This window comes from Thermobia domestica, chromosome 9, assembly GCF_964235325.1.
Source record: "Thermobia domestica chromosome 9, izTheDome1.hap1.1, whole genome shotgun sequence".
Classification (NCBI taxonomy): domain Eukaryota; kingdom Metazoa; phylum Arthropoda; class Insecta; order Zygentoma; family Lepismatidae; genus Thermobia; species Thermobia domestica.
The window spans coordinates 37,296,687-37,319,985 of record NC_137462.1 but is presented as its reverse complement, the minus strand read 5'-3'; the positions used below and the strand labels follow the sequence as shown (position 1 = coordinate 37,319,985).

The 23,299-nt window shown below is 35.4% G+C and overlaps 1 protein-coding gene across 1 annotated transcript in view; it reads right to left on the bottom strand.

The window, feature by feature from the left end:
- Positions 1-4,291: 4,291 nt before the first annotated feature.
- Positions 4,292-23,299, bottom strand: part of LOC145694574 (ankyrin repeat domain-containing protein 13D) — a 90,646-nt gene continuing 71,638 nt past the window's right edge. The window contains exons 9-13 of the mRNA XM_081770915.1: positions 19,295-19,445; positions 17,881-18,042; positions 13,535-13,635; positions 10,491-10,579; positions 4,292-5,464 (exon numbers count right to left, since the gene is read on the bottom strand). Of these exons, the coding sequence (XP_081627041.1) occupies positions 5,263-5,464; positions 10,491-10,579; positions 13,535-13,635; positions 17,881-18,042; positions 19,295-19,445 (705 nt within the window). The 3' untranslated portion in view covers positions 4,292-5,262. The remainder of the gene's footprint in view (positions 5,465-10,490; positions 10,580-13,534; positions 13,636-17,880; positions 18,043-19,294; positions 19,446-23,299) is intronic.

Here is a 23,299-nt window from a genome sequence, read left to right as displayed (position 1 = left end):
TTCCTTAAAAAGATATTAAGCTGCACTCTCTACATCTACATACCTACTTTCCAAAAACATTCACCGCTTGCACCCTGCTTACGTCTGTCTGTCTTTCTCAACTACGTCTCCACTGAATAAGTTATTACTGGCTTTTAACTTATGCTGTAGTATATATATTGGTGAGGTGAGGTGATTTTGAGTTTAACGTCCCGACCAGCAGCGAGGCTATATGAGACGTGGACCTACTGATTAACGTGGAATCCGAACCACATGAAGTATATATATTGGCTTTTAACATGCTGTAGTATATAACTTTCTTGCATTTTACAAAAATATACTTATTCCATAATAATCCCAAAAACAATATCGGGAAGTTTTAAAATCGTTTTTAAAATACGTATCCCAATAACACGTATTTTAAAAACAATTTTAAAACTTCCAGGTTCCTCATCCAATTCTAGGCTATTTCCAGGTTTTCCAGATCCAAAAGTAAATTCCAGGCTAATTCCAGGTTTTCAAGGTTTTCCAGGTCAGTAGACACCCTGCAAACGCATTCGGATTCAAATAAAAAGTTCCTCCACCACTAGAACGGAACCAATTCCTAAGTCTATTCGAGCCTCACTCACATCCGACATAGACCCCATAGGAAGCTTACATACTTCCATTCTAATCAACCAATAAATGACCCAAGTAGTCTCTGTTATAGGCGTAGGATCAAACTTCTAAAAAAAACAAACTTAATTCCTAATTCCCTAACTTGAATTAAACCATCTTACGGCCAAAGCTCAATTGCTTTAGCGGACATCTGTCTTGTAGCAGAATCTCTAATCTGACTACATACAGTAACTAACTAAAGGGGATTCTCTCCAAAACTGCACATTCACTAATAGTGCAGCGGACTGGCCGGCCGAGATTTTGAGCTCTCATTTGAATATTTCCAGATCACTTCCATAATACTGGGCCATAGGCTTCACAATGTTGTAATTTAGAAAGTTTTTACGTTTTGGATGTAGCGTGGTGATTGATCTAATGATTTTGCAATATGATCCAAAACGTTTTTCGTCAGTAATTGCCTTATCAATAGTAGGTAGAAAAATGTCTCTTAGTATATTATCTTTAGAAAATTCGTTTTCTGCCTCCAATGAAGGAAGAGATTCATCCAAAATGAATTTGTGATATTTCGATGGCGAATGTCTAGTTCGCCACGAGGAACCCCTATAGTCTATCTGTTTCCGGTTCTGGAATTTCAAAACCATTTTCTTTGTATATCTCCAAACATTCTTGATAAATTTGTTCGAATGTTGTTCGTTGAGAGTAATTTTCTCCAGACCTCATCTTTGTCAGCGTTTGAACTAGTGAATCTGCAAGAATCAAACCTTCCGACATGTTTGCATCTACTTGAGATAAGGCGAAGCTCAAAATTATAGCATACACCAGTCATCTCGAATTTTAGCAGCCCGAAAACATGCCGGGCTGCCGGATGGAATGATAGAAGTAAATAAATATCACAAGTTCCAGATTTGGTTTAATACCGCATAATAATATAAATAGTTGTTTGGTAGATAAACTGTATTATTATTAATGATAATAAAGTAAAAAGTAATGGACAAGGACAAATGTTCTTAAGAGACAAACGTCGTACAGAAACAGGAACTGAACTCTAACAACACGCTGATTTGCCGTTCCAACCCATTTTTAATTTTAAGCCTTGCTCTTGAAGCTTAAGAGTCTTCATCCCGGCGAAATTAAAATACCGCTAATTTTACAGTAATTATGTGATATCTTCAAATAGATAAAAGATAATCGAAATGTGGAACAAGAGCGCCCTACACAATATTACTTTACATGAGAAATCGTTATCACGACTCACTTCTGCTTTCGATTTCGAGCCATTTTGAAAATCGGCATTTATTTTCGCGTTTCTAAACAGCTGAAAACGGAAAGCCACTAGGTGACTTGTGATAACGGTACCTCACGCAAAATAATATTGTCTAGGGCGCTCTTGTTCCATATTTCAATTATCTCTTATCTATTTGAAGATATCACATAATTACTGTAAAATTAGCGGTATTTTAATTTCGCCGGGATGAAGACTCTTAAGTTTCACTTTAAAGTAAATTTCCAATAATTATAATGTATTCTTAATATTTCAGAAAAATGTCCCGATTTCACGCTCTAAAAATATGGTAGCCTAATCAGTCACGAAACTAGACATGTGGTGCCCAGGGCAAATTTTGCTATTAGCACCCCCTTCATCTACACCAATAAACACACAAATTAGTTTGCTGGCGTCCGGGACAACTGCCCCGGATACAGCATCTTGTTTTGATCTGGCCGTAGTTCAATTACTTTTGATTACATTTACCCTTGAGCTCTAAAACTGAGTAATGAGCCTGCCTTTACTTCATTAAAATGATAAAGTGAACATTCTTTGAAGCAAAATGAGGAAACGTGTTTTTCTTTCCCTAATATCAAACAGTCTTAAAACAGACGTTTCAATCGGGACTCCTTACAGCAAAAGAAATATACCTGGCCTTTTTTCTTTCTTTCGTTTGTTTACCTTCACTAGTTTTAGAATTTGACGTGAATTCAAATACGCAAATATTTCATACCCATACCGAATGGCCAAAGCTCAGCGGTAGAACATCGACTTCAGATTCGGAAAATGGTGTGGGTCGATCTCTCGTGGATAAATATTTCGACTGAGGGGTTTACCAAGGATTTTCCTCGGTGTCACTAGGGAAATTTTTATAGACCTATTGACTCATTTCCCTCATTTCTATCCTCTGAGTCTCGGATGTTTCAAAGCCTTAAAAGAAATTCAAATGTGGTTGAAATAACTTAATGCTACTATCTTGTAGTTGATGCTAAATTAATATTGTTAGTTTTGAGATTAGATTTGAAGGAGGGGCATTAATTAGTATATCCTGTTAAAAATTTATGTCAGCACTGATTTACTATTCTGCATAATTTCTGCAATGTAATTTTCTCAGAAATACTTAGTGCTTAATTTTCTCAGAAATGCATATTTTGACAAACAAAAAATATAAATCTATAATAAAAATGGGTATTCTTTGACTGAACATACTGAATTGAATATCTGTGGACCACTCCCACAAACTCCTGATACATATCTGATTACTAAACATCAGATAACTTGATGATACGAGAGTAATTACCACTTTTACACAAAATAGCATTACTGCCGCGACCAAGTTGTATCATCATGTATCTTACCTGATGGTTAGTAATCAGGAGATTATAGCACTAGCTCTGTGATAAACTTCGGAATTTCTCTAGTAGTGGCAGTTTTGGGATTAATCTAGTTAAAACCGTTTAAAAGAAAATACTTCTGAACGATTTATTTATAAAGGATTATTGATGTTTGTTAGCCTCAGTAGCGTTAGGAAACTAGACGTACTAGAGACAAGACCAGAAGATAGTCGAGAAGGAGAACCAGTATCAGTAGCAAATAGTGGTGTTGGTAGTATTTAGAATCTTAATTTTCTCGAACGATTGGGATTCAAACAACAGAGAGAATGACAGAATTAATAAGAACTTCTGCTCTCTTCTTTTAATGTATATTAAAGAAGACGGCTCGATATTATTTGATAATAATAATACCAAATTATTTAATGGATGCTATGCATTTGTTTTATGTTGGCATAATCAATAGAAATTAACTACTCAGTGTACGAAGATTTCTTTCGTCCAATACAAGCGTAATGATCTACAGCAGTGTAAGTAAGCATCTCTTATTTTAGTATGACTTTCAACATCGAAGCGAATGAGAATGTCGACTGATTTTCCTTTTTTTCTCTCTCTCGTTCTTTGTCGAAAACAAAGAAGATAAACAGATAAAGAACAGAGATTAAAAGGAACGTTCAGATGGTGAGGTCAATGCATGCACATTACAGATTTCGATGAATTAGATCTTGCTGTACTACAAACAAAAACGAGCCTGGAGTTTTTACTCGGAACGCAGTCTATTGCAATAAACGGTGTTTGCAGTTGGTAACTGTTGTTGAAAGATGTTTCGGTAGTAGTTTCACTTGTGACCACTATCAACTCACCGTATGTCGACCTATAGCAGTATCACTCTGTGTAGGGGGTGCACTAGGGGAGCCTGGCCCCCCAGGCCCTCCCTTGGCCCCGCCACTGATTATACTGTTAGTAGCTTGCGCATGTCAGTTAAAATTTCAGGAATGAACGACACAGTGAGTTCATATGGTTTCATGGCATATTCTTGGCAGAGGTTTCATAAGGTATTGCTAGCTTTTACATAAGTAAATAAAAATAAACTACCATGTCAAGGACTATTATGCCGATTTATTTACAAAGTATGTTCTTTTTTTTGTAGTTGTACAAAAAATGTAACCACTTATTTATTGATCCTTATCCCATTATTATTATTATGCTTATTATTATTATTATGCTTATTATTATTATAATGATTTATTAATAATTAACTTTCACATTACAATAATTCAAGAAGAAAGCTGCAAGTGATTTTGCATTTTTTCCATATCTATATTATTATTATTATTGGGTATTGAAGCAAACGCAAGGCACGGGAATATAGAATTTCGGATACCAAAAGAACAACTGCACTGCAGCGAAGATTTCAATGTGTTCTGCATATCTTAAATTACCAAATTGGCAAAGCCTTCGTTTAAAAACTAAATAATTATGCCTTTCTCAATTAGTTAAAAAAAATAAAGAAAGAAATTCCCAGCATAAATGCTACCAAAAAATATTTTAAGTAATATCAATGTAATTGTTGGAGAAGTATTACGTCTTTTGTTGCATTATTACAAATTAACCTGTATAGTCCAAAAAACATGTTGTATACAGTATATTAGCAACAATAGTACCTGAGAACAACCAGTAACAAAGTAATTTTTATTAGTGATTGAATTACAAAAATTATTTCACAGTACCATAGAAATAAATTATTACTATATAAATACGTATGAAACAACGAAAAAAGTTTTCATTTACAATGTTTACATTTCTTTTTTTTTTTTTAACCGTCTATGGAATAAAATTTTTTTACAAGTTCTTATCTTACTGAAAAAAAAATCAACAAAAACAAAAGAAGAATCATATACATACGTCGTAGTAAGCAGTAGAGAATTTACGTGTGTTCGCGGACTGTACAGTGTTAAATTGCACTTTTATCACTGAGGAATTAGCCAAGCAATATTGTACCTTCATCGGTCGCTGCTGAGACCTGCAACAACAACAATTCACTTTCCAACGAATGTCGTCATACAACGATCATTTCTCTGTCAGCGACAACTGAAGAACTTTCTCCAACATTTCTTCTTCTTCTTGTCGCTTCCGGTTCTCCTCTTCTTGCTCTTTCTCCGACAACGCGAGCGCCATCTGGAGTAAAGAGTCACCCGCGACGTCTGACGAGTCTGGCGGCAGGGTACTACACATATTATTGTGGTAATAGGCTAAACTGGCCTGGATTGCCCTAAAGGAAATAGTAGTAAAATGTAAGCAATAACAATAGCCATAGCCTACTGAATACAGGATATTTTTAACAAAGCTCTCTTTACAACAACAATATTAAAGGGATGCTAAAATATTGGAACAACTAGGAAGGGCCGGGAAATGGATTGCGTATGAAGAAAACAACTACTGCTCTATGATGCAACTCCGTATAATCTAAAAGTTAACAGTGCTGAATACGTACGCCATGTTTCTTTTTTCTCTTTTTTCTTTTTTTTTTTAGCCCATTGATCTTTATGAAGAATTATTTTCCTGTTTTCTTTGAAATGAAATAAGAGTTTTTAATGCTCTGATTTGACTGACTTCTTTTTTCGAATCTATCCAACTGTCCCTTGCTTCGTGAAAATTAAATGTTATTTTATATAATTTTAATATTTAATAAAACATATTTTGATTTTAAGTAATATTGAATTTATACATAATGCAAATTCACGTCGAAAACCAAGGTACGAGGGGCGTTCGGAAAATAACCTCCGATTGGTCACTGTACATAAAGTAGTGGGTGCAGCGCTACCAGTTTTGCACAAATGTGCGCGCTAGATCAGGCTGCATTCAGCCGCGGTAGAGTGAAAGTTGCCTTAAAACACTAGTTCCACTTTTGTAGCGTCTCAAAATGTGTGCTGCAACAGAAAATCCCGCCAAGTGCAATTTTACGTTTTCTTACGGCAAAACAATATCCGGCAGCAGCAGCTATTAATCGGGAACTGTGTGCCATGTATGAACCAAGTGTGACGAATGAAGGAGTTGTTTGTGAATGGGTTCGTTCATTGAAAAGTGGACGAACAAACATTCATGACGAAGAGAGGAGTGGCAGGCCATCAGTGGTCACTGATGTAATCGTTCAGAAAATTGATGGAAAAGTTCATGAACATCAGTTTTTCAGTTTCACAATCTTGGAGCTTTCCGATGAATTTCCACAACTTGCAGGACTGTGTTATATGACGTAGTGACTCAGAGATTAGGCTACAGGAAGTACTGTGGATCAAGGAACAGGCGGGAGATTTTTATGCTAATGGAATTTCTAAGCTAGTGTAGAGACATGATAAGTGTTTGAATGCTTATGGAAACTATGTTGAAAAATAAGAGCAAAAAAGTAGTTTTCAGATGTATACAATAAATTTTTCTTATTTACTTTGGTGTTTCTTTTTTAACCAATCAGAGGTTACTTTCGGAACCGCCCTCGTACATTTAATTAAATTTGAATAAGATATTAATAAAATCACATCTTTAGAATTGCAGTTCATTTCAAAGAAAACTGAAAAATAATTCCCCGTATGAATCAATGAGAAAAAAAGAAGTCGTGAGTACTCAACAGAAGTCAAAAGAAAGGGCGAAAGAGATTACGTTAGTACTTTCTAAACCTTACTTCTTAAAAGTTACGGCACGATTGGGAGATAATTAAACAAACAAAATACACTTAAATATATATTACTACTAATCAATAATAGCATGCCACTATATATACATACATCTAACTTCTTTCTTCACTAATTGCAATACCCGACATAGGGACGGCAACTTACGGCTAATACTTCGCATGAAGGGGATTAGTTTGTGTTGGAAGCAGTATTCGGGCAAAAGCGATTCAAACGTTAAGTCACATGTTTAGATATTTGTGACAAGCGAATTTAGCCCATGCAAACAGAATATAGAACAATAAAATTAGATAAGATAGGATATGTTTCAGAGTTAGAGACTTAAGTACTTTGTTATATTCATCTGTAGATTTAGAGTGGTTATGAAGTTCTTTTATGTGGTGGGACAGAGATTTATTATAAGAAAAAGGAGTAAAACATGAGAAATAAAGTGAAATGAATAAAGGGTAAACAGAGGCACCCTAGTAAAATCGTAACAATCGTTAAATTACATACAGACATATACTATCCGTATTTCAATTGGTTTTACCCAAAGACTAACTTTTTACCGTTTGAAATTGGAAAAATTGGACTAAAATGAATAAATGATAGTATTCAGATCAATAACAAGAACAAATGCTTTACTAAGCGAAAATGCACAAACAATAAAAATAAGACCGTCAACAAAATGTTGAGAAGTAGGGCATTCCAAAGTTTCTATTAATAGATTGATGGAAAGTACAATGCCACACCGTAAGACGGCGCTTACTATTTGAAGGTTCAATATTGGACTTTCCTATAAATATGAAGTTGACATCGGGGCAAACATAAGAAGTGGAAGTACTCTACAATATGACTTTGTATGATGTAAATAACGCGTTCTCATCTCCCCTTACTCCTTTATACTTCACGGAATAGTTACATACAATGCCAAAAGGGTATATGGAAGGTGTTGAGTATCACATTATTTTTTCTTCAAATGTTTTCCCATTGATTAGAAGCAAAATGTGAATTTCTGAATAAGAAAGGTAAAAACATTTGTTTTAATGGGATAATTTAATGAAAAAACGTTTTCAAAAATTCGTTATGCCCAGTTTATAATTATTCTTAAAATAATTATTAATGACGAAGATAATAGTATACTTCTAGCAAGCGCTTAAATACAATACAATAACTTCAGCTAGTTAGCAAAATATTAATGAAGCAGAATGCTATAAGAATGCATACTTCAGTCTAGTAATAATTAATAAAACCGTACAAATTCTAAGGAGAAATATACATTGGTAAATACAGAACACTACCACGGATTTTTTTTTTTTTTTTTTTAATTTGAATAGCACACACATATTTTATGTTAATGCTGTAATGCATTTCTGTTATCTTCATAGTTTTTAATTAATTGTAAAACCCCTTCCATAAAATTGACACGAATAGCGATTATCTTATAAATATTTTCTATATACTGATTAACATTTATTAACACTGATTAAATAACAATACATGCACTAATAACTACGAGTGTGAATAAAGTAATACTTTAGAAAGCTTTCGAATTACTTTAGCTATCATATAACATAACAATAACATTTATTAAATACATGCATATATTAATAATCTGCAATAAGGTACCACATACTAGGTTATTGACAGAATTTTGATGATTATTTGCACAATTTATTGAACAGATGGAGATTGGGATATTACTTATACAAGGAATCTTATCCATAATAGACGATGCATTAGTTCTAATTAGCATTATGGCATATATATATATATATCACTTTAATTAAAAATTATTTTGTCCAACGTGGAAGAAAGAAAAAAAATCACGTCCCGATCTGAGAGCAAGTTTCTATACATATTAATTGATAGTAACTGCTCCATTTGTCGGATTTTTAACTGCCGTCCGCTAGATACAAAAATCTGTTATGTCAGACTATAACTGCATTGCAAATATATAGTATTATATTTAGATCAATTTTAGCCTAATGCAAGACGTTCTTTGAAAAACGAAGAAAGAAAAACGTGAAGGGTATGGATGAGACAAACAAAAAGTACTAAATATAGTAGTGAAATGATAAATTATTACGTAAACTTTTAGTGAAAATAGTTACGCTAAAAATTAGCAACTTTCATTTCCAGTTGGCAGAATTTAAAAAAAGACAGAAAGAAAAAATATTGACAAAATAAACAGTGTGACTCATGTAATAATGTCCAATTATTCTGAGAATAAAACAGTTTCCAAGATTTTGTTCCCATTTTAACTCTATCACAATTAAGGGTACATTTTTCCCTTCTTTCCAAACTCTCAATAATTTTTTCTGATAGTCAGCGCGTCACGTCCCCGTGCCTCTAACTGACGGATCAGGACAGGAGCTTTCTGAAGCTAGGGGCCGTCATATCTTTATTCATGTGTTTACCTCACGACGCTGTGGACGCCCAAAACTGGTGATTACCAGCCGGGAATTTAACTCAGGACCAAGCTGACATGAGTCCAACGTTCTAACCACTAAACTATGAAGCCCCGTAAATTTGACTTTATAGCAACCTACAATCAAAGACTACTATAATTTAATCGGGAATTACTCTTTTGAACTAATTACTGTAAAGCAAATGTAATAAAATTACATATTTAATACAAGTTTCGAGGAGACTGATAATAAATGCAAATGAAGGACGACAGAAGAATATGTAAAGGGAAGGACAGGAAGGAAACCCAAGAAAACAACATACATGCCCACAGACGCCGGATCGAACCAAACTCCTTGCCAGATGAGCGTTCTACCATTGAGCCACCACGCCTACACCAAACAATGGATATCTCAAAAGTTGTTTATGGCAAAATTGATAAGAAAGGAAAAATGTAACTTTTTCCACGCCACTTTCTAAACGAATAAATATACTATCGGATTAGATTTTCCGTGGAAAAAATGAAATTTTTGTTTTACGTCCCATGATTATCTCGTTTAAGCTAAAGGAGACTGCGCTACTTAGAATGAATGAATTGAAGAAAGTGTGAGGAAACGGGAGAACTCTTAAGAAAACCAACGCACATGGTGAACTGCTGGAGTCGAACCAGAGACCTCACGCATTAGAAGTAAAAACTGTACCACTGAGCCACCATGGCCCCTCAATTTTCGACAGAGGCACAGAATTTTCCTCCTCGTGATAACTTTGCATCATATGGCAACTGTAAAGCTATCCGGATTAAGAGAGGGTGGACTCCTGACTAGAAAGTCAGAAATAACAACGATGGGTGCTGATGTGCTGACCACACATCGCCTGACTAAAAGTCATCACTGTAACGCAGGAAAATTAGTTAAGTTTAAAGTGAACAGGTGACACTGTGTAAACAATTATCGCCATTAAATAATAATTACAACAAAAACTCCCCTACTCTTAATTTATAATTTTAAGATCACAAATAATAGTATGTCTACATAATATATACTTGTATATATAGTCCTAAATATATATGTATTTTTTTAAAGTTTCTTGAAATGAAAAAGCATTTCAAAATCAATATAACTCTTTCAATAAAATACATATGTTCAAAAACATTATTATATCATTTATAGAGGAAAATATATGGTTTCCATATGAATCATCCTTTTTTTTCTTCAGTTATTTTACCTTTGAAGTTGTCTTTCTTCTTCAGCTTGCATATTAGGAGTTGTAGGTCTTGATGGACGTTGCGCACGAAGAGCTTCCCAAATATCAACCTGTAATGGGGAAAATAATCTAATATATATGCATGTACGCAATTGATCGACAATAAAATATTTTTATCTCGTTTTATATTTCTATTTGTTTTTATTTATTTGTTTACTTTTTTAAAGGAGTAGGATGGGATGAATTTGATATTCTTGAAATACTGTATGCCAGGCTATGCAATTTAATCAATGTTGCCATGTTTTCCGGCTCGAACATTTGTATTAAAACTTAACAATTTTCGTATTTTTGATGAATTTTTATATTAAGGGTCTTCACTACAGCGAAATTGAACTACCGCTAATTTTAGAGTTTTTCTGTAACGTCTTCAAAACAAAAATATTTGAAAAGCAGAAACGTAGTGAACTAGACAATACGATTTTACATGTGATACCTTTATCACAATTCACCTATCTGCTTTTGGTATGCCGCTATTTACAGAACCTGCAAAAAATGCCAAATCTATCTACAGTGGCACATTGAAAGCAGATAGATGAGTTGTGATAACGGTATCATATACAAAATCGTATTGTCTAGTACACTATTTATTTATTTATTTCAACTTATTTTACATGTCGAGGTTAAGGCTATATGAAGCCTTCTCTAATACCTAAATATGATACAAAATTGAAAAATCAAAAAATATAGTAAACAATAGCAAAAGAAAAAAAATAAGATAGTAAAAAGAAACATACAAGAAACAGACGGTCACTTGAATACACACACACACACAGACACACGCACACATAACACACAAATATAATATAGTGCTACACGAAAGTACATACATGTTACAATATGTAATAAATGTTGAGTTTTACATCTTTGTGACAAGCTTCTCTATTGGCTCTTCTATGTGTGTGTCCATTCAACCCTGCTCCGATAATAATAAATTATAAACTGCTCTTCTGAAAGATGCTAGAGAGTTTGACTCACGTACCGAGGTTGGCAAAGTATTCCAATCACGACACGTTGAGATTATATATGATTTCGAGGAATAAGTTGATTTATGAATAGGAATTGAGAGCTGGCTATTAAAACGTGATCTTGTGTCCCTCTCATGGAAATCGCTTAAAAAATTAAGATGTTTTAGGAGATAGGAAGGTTCTGCAAAAGTAAGTGTTTTATGCAGAAGTACCAACGAGTGCAATTTTCGCCGTTGCTGCATCTTCAGCCATTGCAGCTTTTTAAAGAATGGCGTTACATGATCGGCGAATTTTAAGTTAAAAATAAAACGTACACAAGCATTTTGTACTCGCTGCAAACGCTCTTGTAAATGTATATCAGAGTCAGTCACTATGTTCCTGCTTTTCAAATATTTTTATTTGTTTTGAAGATATTACAGAAAAACTCTAAAATTAGCGTAGTTTAATTTCGCTGTAGTGAAGACCCTTAATACATATACCTATATCGGATTTATCTCCAACAATCAAATCCATAATTGAGCTAAGCGAAATAAAATGAAGTTCTAGTTTTACGTTCCATAATATGCTAAAGGAGACGGATAATTAATTCGTAAAGTAATTGGTGGATTGACAACATGGGGGAAAACGGCCGGATCACGAGAAAACCCTATACACGATGCTATCTATCACAACTTTGCTTGCTCTGGGATCAAACCAGCGACCTCTCGCGCTTGAGATGAGCGCTCTACTACTGAACTATTGCGCTTGGCTAAGCGAGTCTACAACTACGAACAAAATGAAATGAAATTTTTGAGTTTTACGTCCCACGGTTATGCCAGCTAGGCTAAAGGAGACGGTGATGATGAGAGATGAATGAAATGGTGGAATGAAGAAAGTGGGAGGAAACGGGAGAACCCCGAGAAAACCCACGCACACGGTGCTTGTCCATCACAAAGTTTACTTGGCGGGAGTAGGGTTTGAACCCGTGACCTCATGCACCAGAGGTGAACGCTCTATCACTGAGCCACCGCGGTCTAACTACGAACAAACATTACATCAATTTAGTTGATGGGCTCTCGGAAAATACCTTAGTTTTATACTAGCATACAAATCTCAAATATACATTTTAGTTCCAAATCTCTACGAAAGGGAGTATATCTTGCTTTTATGGGCTCATAAAAAGAATTAATACACTTACACGTTCTAAAACATATATACAAACGCATACGAATAAATAGAAGTAGATTAGATAGATGCTACCATGGTAATAAACTCTATTCTTCATATGCAAGATTATAAACGAAACTCACATCAATATAACATTTAACATTTCAAGACGTTCCTACAATAGAGAAGAAAATCTCTGAATAATTTCAGCTTCTGAAAGCGGTTGCTCATCTTCAGGAGTAAAGGATAAGGTTCAAAATAGTGAGCTATAATTAAACGACGAAACAGTAAGACGATCAAAATTTATACAAAACTGACACACACACGCAAGCATACATTAAAAGGAGAAAAGAAAAAAAACTAAAAAAAGTTTACAATTAAATAATTTTTAAAAATAACTCAGAAACCCGTAATTTTCGAATATTTAGCTCTGCAAAAAAAATCTTGTAACACTTTTGTCATTTACTCCCAAGTCACGTTTTTGAATATACTTTCCTTAGTCATTAGTCTCTGAAAGTAGTACTGGCTCTTAGTTACTGAAATCTTTGGACAAAGGTTTCTTGATTCTACAGAACTGAAAACAGCGTATTTTACATAATTTCATAAAAATAAATAAATAAATAAAATCCTGCGTTTTGTGAAATATTCGTACAGGATGCCTCGCAGTTGGCATGAAAATCCAAAATTCTCATGCATAATTAAGAAGACCAGCAATGTCTAATAATTTTACTGACCTGGGACAAACAATGCGTTTTATCCGCGATGTCTGGTAGTGGTTCAATAGCTAGACAATAATGTGTAAAAAAAAAATTTTTCTTTTTTTTTCTTTTTTTTTTTTTTTAATACGCTCAATACGCTTACAATAACAAATAAGCCTAATTCATTTAATAATACCTCATCTCTTTCACTTCCAGCTTCAATTAAACTCTGTTGAATTGCGAATTGCAATAATTCGTCCTCCTCTTCTACACTGAACTGTCTTCGAACTTCAGCACCTGAAACCATAAGAAACATACATTTTGAAAAACATCCGTTCTCTGATGAAATATACTGGCCATAATAATATAAGTTACTCTATTTTAAAATAGTGAAACTGTCGTATTAGAACTAATTCTATATGAATGAAGAACAAAGACTGGAACTGATATTCTGCGAATGTGTCAAATTAAGTTAAATAAAAGGAATGAGTAATGAGTAGCGAGCTTCGAAGAAAGGGGGAAAAAAAAGTAAGATGAAAAGAAGATTGTTTAATTCTCTTATATTTTTTGGCTAATATATAAGTGGTACGAAGGGACGCAAACAAAGTATAATAAATGATAATACCTGTACGTACAAAAATAAGCTGTTTGTGTGTGTTTTTTTTTAAAGGAAAAAAAGAGATTGTGCAGAAGTGCGATACCGGTATTTTATCGAGCGCATTCATCAACTGATTTTTTTATCTTTTTATGAAATGATTTATATATGTATTTTCTTTCGCTATATGCAGCACAGTCTCATAAGATCTAAATATATTTTAAATCCATTCGCTGACTTCTTACATTTATTATGCTTAACACAGAATGTTTTATGGTATTTTATATTTTCGTTTTAACAATAATTCATCAACCAATCAAGCCATCTTCGTTCTACGGAAGAATCTGAGTTTTAACAGTGTTGTGTTTGGTGTCCTATCTATTATATTGAATCTTACTTTTCAACCTATGGTAACTTTTGAAACTTACAAGAAAGAAAACAATGCCAACAGAAAGTACTGTTATAAAAGCCGTAAGTGGATAAAGATTTTTTTTTTTTTTGACAAATACGAGTTAGAATTGGAAAAATATGAATCGAAATATAAGTATTTAGGAGAGTTCGGCATCTAAGGCCATTTAGCCCGTCACATATGAGAGATGACGTCCCTCGGCGAGCATACTATCCGGGGAAAGGGAAGGAAAAAAGGCTTGGGGAAGGAAGGAAGCGGCCTGGGACCTATGTTAGGTACTACTCCGGCATTTGCCTGGTGTGAATGGGGTGAAACCCAGGAAAATCTCATTCAGGATGGCTGACCTGAAAAAACCTTTTTACACTTTTTTCGACCGAGTGCCCCCACCAGGAATCGAACCCGAGACCGCTCGAAAATGGATCTAACGAAGTATTTCGGTAAAAAGCTGACATGGTATGTTGCATACTTCTTGTTAATGAATCTGAATGAAACATCAAGAAAATGCTTATAAAAAAAAAAAAAAAAATCTGAGCAAAAGATTTAGAATATGGGATAAAAATCAAGTATTAAAAGTATGATTGTAACGCAGTGGTCTGATACCAACTATAAAAAACAGAGTATGAGAAAGTAGAACGAGTGGTATTTTCGATACCTAGGTAATGTTACTAGCCACGACATGACGTGAAAATGAGAAATGAAATCAAGAAGAGAAAGAAGTAAAATATAAAATGATATTTTTTAGTTTTACGTCCCATAGTTAGGCTAAAGGAGACGGATGATTGATGGAAGTGAATGATTGTGGAATTAAAAATCTTTTGTGTCCTCCATCGGAAATCGAACCCGGGATCATGAGCATCAAAGGCACACGCGCTAGCCACATTATGTGGGTTTTACAATAAGGAATTTAAAAAGATTCTGCATTGTATGGGGCAGAAACAACTCTGCCAAAAAGTTATGGGACTTTATGCAGATGTGAAGAAAATGAATAAGAATTTTGGAATATGGGTCTGGAGAAAACTACTTTGGTAGAGCTGACAAGAAATGAGAAAGTGCTAAGTAGTGAGAAAAAATATTAGAGGAAATTAAGAGCGGAAAAATGGTTAGAACAATAAGAAGAAATCATATTCTAAGTGATGCAACAGAAGGCATGATAGAAGATAACAAGAGTCGAAATACTACAACTTTGGACGGTATAAAAATGAACATTCCCTATGTTAAGAAGAAGACTGTGTCCAAACTTGCGAGCTCGGTTCTTGGGCTCAATTGGTCTTGAGCTCAATGACCGACTGCGAGTCCCATCTCCTGGGCTCAACTGGCTTTGAGCTCAATGATCGACTGCGAGCTCCATCTCTTGGGTTCAATTGGGCTTGAGCTCAATGATCGACCGCAAGCCGCATCTCTTTGGCTCTATTGGCCTTGAGCTCAATACTCGACTTCGTGCCCCATTTCTTGAACTTAATTGCCCTTGACCTCAATAATCGGCTGTGAGCCCCATCTCTTAGCCTTAATTGGCTTTGAGCTCAATAATCGACTGCGAGCCCCATCTCTTAGGCTCGATTGGCCTTGAGCTGAATGATCGATCGTGCGTCTAATAAAAGGTATAAGCGTGAGCACAAGAGAATAGAAACCCAAGATTAACGAGATAAATGAACACGGGGTAGAGCTAGCGCAAGCTCTTTTAAGGATAGCAATCCTGAGCTTCGACTGTAAAGCGGCCATCTCTGGAAGTCTCTTAATTTGCGACACTTGACCTGCCAAAAACGGTAGAATATTTATGATTAAGATTAGTTTTTCTGCTCCTAATTTCTAAATGAAGTTTCGGAATTCATTTAGAATCACCCTGCTACAAAATCACCTTGCTGAAAACTAATCCCGCAGTGATTTCTTTTTCAATAGATTCTATGTTATGATGTTTATGTTTGCAGTTAAATCGACACCCTACAAGGTACAATTTAGAGGAACTTTTTCAACATTCAGAAATGTAGCTCATAAATGAAATCTTAAAGAACTCACAATGTTTGATCTTTCTCTGTATCTGTGGATATTGTCGTGCTACACTCCATGTGCGCTATGCTGAATGTGCCGATCTTTCCATTTTCAGTGAAAGTTATATTTTATTAAACCACTGTTTCACTTTGTAAACACCTGAAATAATTTAAAGGGTGATCAAACGAAACCTGTTTGACCTCTGGTAAGAATAGTTGATGACATAGGCTTGCACTGTTGTAGTGGCATGTATACTTGTGGCATATGTGTAGTAATAATTGTGAAACGTTTCTTGTCTTCGCAGGAATAAGATTTGAACCATGGCATTCAACTATTCCAAATCCGTCCAAGTCGGATCAATAAGCAGTCATCCAGTTTCTGAGTGCAGAGGGATGTCAACCACCTGGCACGTTCTTTCGGATGAAGGACGTCTATGCAGGTTCATGTGTATCGAAGGCGATCATCGTGGATTGGGCACAATGTTTCGCAAAGGTAGAAGAAATGATTTCCCCCATCCCGTCCGCGTACATGTTGCCACAGATTACAACAGTACTGCGGTGTACGAATGAGTTAGCATTAATACAGACGAAAGCACTAAAGGGTCGTCAGTTGCACAGTGATGCAACGGTTCAGGATGCAATGAGTGGTACAGAAGGACATGTGTCTCAACGCATAAACGAACTTTTTCTGAACTGCAAACATCATAACAGTCATCACATATGAATGTTTCTCATGTACACGTTTTCTAACAATACTCCTACTGACAATGGATATATGGCCTCCGAATGCGTTTCATTTGACCCCCCTCCCTCCTGATAATTGTAAAGATTGAATTCTTGCGTTAAAGAGGCAGGATTTCAGCACAAAAATTTATGGGAAGTCTGACCATACCAGGTTCATGAACTCAGCACATCAATGTCCTGTTTTCACGTTCAATGACTCCTCAGAAGATATCCATAAAACCTCTTGGAAAAAAGATTTTCATGGATTAATGGAGTTACTTTAAATTTGCAAATATTTGCTGCTGTAGCTGTATTCTTCTCATGTTTTATTATTAATTTTTGCATGTTTCTTGCATTGTATTGTATGTATAAAATGAATAAGAAGAAATTATGAGCAGCGTACATAAATCTTCATCATACACAATAAACATGAAATATATGACATCTAGTGTTAGGTGATTACCTATAATGGATTGGGGCAGATATAGATGTTATATATATCTGCCCCAATCGATTATAGGTAATCACCTAACACTTTTAATTAAACCGAACACTTTCTGTCCATAAACCAATTAAAAATAAAACTTTTTCCTGTCAATCATTTTACGTAAGTATATGCAAACATACGAACTTGATATATCAATTAAACACATCTTACATAATTCGATTTTTCTTTTGGTCGCCTTTTTCTTTCTAATGAGAATTATACATTTAGTTTAAATTATATCAGATTTTAAATATTTAATTGAACTCAGAAACATTCTTTTCTTCAAATACTTCAGACTAATCCCGTTTTACAAAATAAATTAAAAATAAGAGGAAAAAATGACCTAGTTTAACGTAATTCACTGGAGGTACAAAGCAACTGTCGTCCACGATACACGATATCCTGTCATCCTCTGTCAACCTCGTGACTCCTGGGATTTCTTCATCGAGACCAAAGATATTCCCGAACGTTATCCTTGCGTTCAGTACGTGGAATAACGGAATTTCTGAAAAGAATTATCACAATTTTCAATATACGGTTAATTGTGCTACAAAAGACAAATAATGTCAATAATTAATAATCACTAACTTTCTAGATAGCTTGTGATTTCTATTCTGATGATTACTGGGATCATTTCAGTAACCAATCCTGTTATCATCGGCCAGATATTTAACTGAGAACGTTAGCTTTCTAAAGATTTTTACATATTCACCTTACTACAGTCAAGTGTTTTAAGTATTAATTACCTACTCAAGCTAAACACTTTGAAAATGACAGTGATAAACAAATAAAACAATGTAAGACGCAACTATGTACACACACTATTCTCATTTTAAAGGATGAAAATTGCGAAATATCCACATCTACTTTTGTTGCTAAATATGACATATACAAAAAGCTTCACCTTACAATTCCTGGATATAACCGGAAAATTGAGTTACTCATTCAATTTAACATTATTGAAACTAGTATTTTTTAATGACGCTGTTTATAACACTATCACAATTCTTATCGAGGTTGTCCTCATCGAAATTTAATGTTGGATATTTGGTTTTAACGAAATATGACTAAAAATGTCTTTTATTTGCGGTCTTGGCGTTTTGTTAACAATTAATTTTTGACCTCCTTAAGATTGTGGTTGGTTTAACTGAAGTTCTGTGTCCCTTTTAGCAGCGAGGCCACATGAGACATTCACCTTCAATTTAACATGGGACCCGAACCATGTGAGCTCCTACCGGGAAACGAGCTCTAAAGCATCGTTTTATTTAGGCTATAGGTTGTCCTAAATAATCCTTGCTTGAAAGTTTTCTATTATTTCTTACTTGTTAAGCCATTAATGTTAGAAGTATGAGATGTCAGAAGATCATACACTTTCACTGTTTCTGAAGTTTATATCACAATAGTGGATCAGATTTCGACCTTTCTTTACACAGAATTTTGAAATTTTGTTTTAATAAAACTATCTTCCAAAAGTTATATTAAGAATTTAGAAATATCCTGTTTGTTATTCACGTAAATCACTACAACACTTTTGTCACCTATCTGATTAAAGTTTAAAAGTAGAATCAGTATCATAAAATACTTCTCACTCAAATATAAGAAATCCTGACCAAAATATTACTTTGTCAAATATATAATTGATATTCCTACAGAGGTTCTGCACGAAATAAATAAATAAATAAATAAAATGTTCTTGCAGGTTTCGGGAGCTTCCTCCACACTATAGAGATTTTTTCCTTTTGTTTCTCTTGTCTCACCTATTTTCACTGGAAATCCTGCTGGAAGTTGCATCTGAATGAAGTCTTTCAACTTGGCAAAATGCGAACTGGAAATAGCCATAAGATCAACCACTGGCATTATTTGCTCTTGAAGACTCAATGGATAGTTCTCACACAGCCAAAGTGTTGCCTGCATTAGTGATGGTATATTCAATTAGAAAATATGATACAGAAAACCTTTTTTACAACACATACATACATACAAAATAAATAAAAATCTTTCCACCAGAATATAATTTAAAAGTCGTTTCAAAGATTCTTTTCGTTAAAATCAAATATATTTCTACAATTCGTGTATCTTGGTTATCCTATATATATATATGTGTGTGAGTGAGTGAGTGAGTGAGAGAGAGAGAGAGAGAGAGGTAACCTTAGCTTTTGTATAACGGTTGGGCAAACAAGACAATTTCAGCTTTATGGTAACGATTTTGGCACTCTCACTAGCTTAAAAATTACCAGCCGTTGTACCCAACGTGCAAGCCCTGTCTACTAACTATCGTTCTGCATCTCAGTTTCCACAGAAGAAGGCTGGGTTAAAACGCAGTTTGATTCACTCCTCTTGACAATCGTTTCAAAGACCGTCACGTCTGCGAGGCTGTTGACAACCCAACGCTCGTTTCAACAACAGAAACCTCAGAAATACGCGGGGAATATATCAAGGAATTTCACATGAATATCTGTAAAACGGATTGAATCAATTCCCTTTTCACGTGCTATGAGCTCTTTATGCGTCACCGCTGACTTTGTCGTATCACTGGTGAATTTCATCGCGAGATGTTTCGCTGCCATAAAGTGATGAATTATCATGGTGGAATAATGGCTGCAAAATATTCGCCTGGTAATAAACTGCTTTTTCGTCCACTCTCCGTAGCTAGCGTGAGTTCGCCATTATAGCAGTAACTATCAACCACGTGGAAAATTTCTATTTGATCCAATTCTACATAAGACAATGCTTAATGTCGTCAATGACAATTGTAATGTTAGTGTAGTTGTCTGTTACCATTAACCACTTATTTGCGTTTCGTTTTAATTACAAATACTTCATAGGAATCATTCAAAAACAAGAGGCATCACTACACGTTCTATCGCTTTACTTTCCATTAATGCCTTTATCTACAAAGAGTGAACAGGTCTACAAACCAGTACACTAACAACTTCTAATCAGCGATTTAAAAAAGAAAAATGAAAAAGAAAACGTACCAAACTCTTCTTTTATGTCCGTACAGCTACATTGGAAATGGCAACACCTCTGCAGCCTCTATAAGTTCTCACGGGTTTCGTTCTCCGAGACCCAAAAGGTTCTCTTATTGGACGTTTATTTGCGATGACGAAGCCTGCTTTAGACTGTTTAAATTCTCCATGTAAGGGATGTAAGGGATGCAGCATATGAACTCAAGCCTTATGTTTCTTTACTAGATATAAATCTTGCGCAATTATGTGGTTTGGCACATTGTACTACCCTTGGTATTGTCCTTTGAGAGGGTGGGTTCTCACGTCGTGGCAAGGAACACAGTTTTTACAACACATCGAGAATATTGTACGCTTGGGTCTCCGATATTTACGATGTCCAATACTGTAAAGCCCAATAACAGCAGAGGTGCCTGTTTTGTTGCGATCCAATGCACCATTGATCCCTGTCTTTGACACGCGGAAACCTTTTCTCATACACTGTTTACTTATTTGGCTCTAACACCCCTCACAGAAAGTCGCAATGTTTTGGGAGCCATATGACCACTCACATATATAACCGCCGTCCTGCAAGTCAATACACAGCACTTTCGAACTATCTGCAATTCGGGTGTGTTCACGTGTACTGCTACCTAGTGATCGAATTAGTTACCATAAAAGGAGTTCCTCTGTGGCTAAGCGGTTAGCATACGCGCCTTTGGCGTGGAAAACCCGGTTCGGTTCCCGGCGGGAGCTCATGTGGTTCGGATTCCACGTTAATCAGTAGGTCCACGTCTCATATAGCCTCGCTGCTGAACGGGACGTTAAACTCACAATTAACTCAACTCAGTTACCATAAATCAAAAATGACCTGTATTTAAGGTAGAAAGCTAAAGAAAACTGTATTCTGGAATTCAATCGATAGTGAAAGTATCACTTATGTTACTGTTTTTGGAAGTCAGTCAGTCAGAGCATATGTAATGAAGATATAATTTTGGCATACCCTTGGTAGCACTGAGAAAAGTGAAAAAATAATGAGGTCCCAGGATCAGAATCTGAGACCTTCCGACGGCTAGCTGTTTATCTAGACTGGAATGGTGAAATAACCGTTAACACTAACCAAATCGGATTCATACGAAGCATGATTCAGGTGTCTCACGTGCTAATTAGATTGTGCCTTCAAAAAGAACCCCCCCCCCTCCCACTTCTTTATTTAAAGAAGAAAAGGAAGCACAGAAAATGTTCTTTGCCAAGTTTTACCATCTTTTAAATTTCAGGGTTATTTCACCAGGGACTCAGGGTTATAATAAAGATAAATCCAGACAACGAAGTAAAATTGAAGTCTATTTAAAAATATGTTAAATTTAATTACTTTTCTCTTACATGATGCAAGTCAGAAAACCGTACCATAAAACACAAAAGTTTTCATTAACTGTCTAGTTATAAAATGAAATCTTAACATCACACGCCTAGTCTTATAAGCTAAAGAAGAAGAAGAAGAAATAGTGAAAGCGGAAAATAGGACAGATTCGGTCATTCTCATTCACACATGAGAATAGAACTTTTATACACACACACACACACAAAAGAAATATATATATATATTATATATATTGTTTTAACCTCCCTGTCCAATCAAAACAACTGATTTTAAAAACACACCCAAGCGTATTTAGTAATATACAAACAATAAAAGAATATACAATTGGAGCGGTAATCGAACACGTGTCTCCGACTTACCGAGCCGATACGTTAATCTCTACGCTACCTAGTCCATTCTCTGAATAGCCATACATTTAATCACTCTGGAGATCGGTGTTTGGTCACTCAATGGTAGAGCGCTCACATCTGTACATGAGGTTCCTAATTTTATTTTAGGTGGGTTTTCGGAAGTGGGTTTTCTAGTGGATAAACAACGTGTGAGTGGATTTTCTCGGGGTTCTCCCGCTTCCTTCCGCTTTTGTCATTCCACTATTATCATCCATCCCATCATTACCGCCTCCTTTAGCGTCGGTGCATAATCGTGGGGCGTTAAAGTAAAACAAACAAAAAAGACCACATGAACTGTATCATTTCCTTCATTATCATAATTCAATCACGAAAGATGTTCTGTAATGTTAGACATTGGGTTGTCTAAGCACAACTGGAGTTGTAGTACATGCGTTCTGTGTAGCTGAGCACCGACATCAAGACTTCAAAAGTGATAGAATGAAAGCCTGTTTTGGGAGCGGACGGTACAGCGTATCAGCACAGTATACTAGAGACTTAGGTTTCATGCTTGGTCCAGTCATGCATTTTTTCACAGTATATAATTGAAGTCGTACTTATAAAGGAACTAGTGTGTGATAACGTTGGTTATTTCCTTCACTTATCATACAGGAGATGGACAAAAATATGGAAACACCTGGTATAAAAGAGGTAGCCATTTCAAATACGATTTGGTAGGTATCGCTGTGGTCACCGGCACATCTTGTGAGGTATACAACCTGGCCAATCGATCAGATAGTCCAGTTACAGTTCAGCGACTTGTCCGTGCAGATTATCGTGAATCATATCTGAGCTGACAGAGTTTCAGTGAGGGCAAATTGTGGGTGCGTGTATGGTGGGAGCTTCCATGACGAAAGTGGAGGAAATGTTTGGTGTATTAAGAGACACAGTTTCGAAGATCATGACTGTCTACAAGTGTTCCGAAAAAACAGCATCAGCAAAGCAAAAGCGTGGACGGAAGTATGTGTTGCGTGACAGAGAAGGACGCCATGGTGCCAAAAGTCACAGCTGAGCTGAATACAATGCTTACAAACCCTGTTAGCGTCAAAA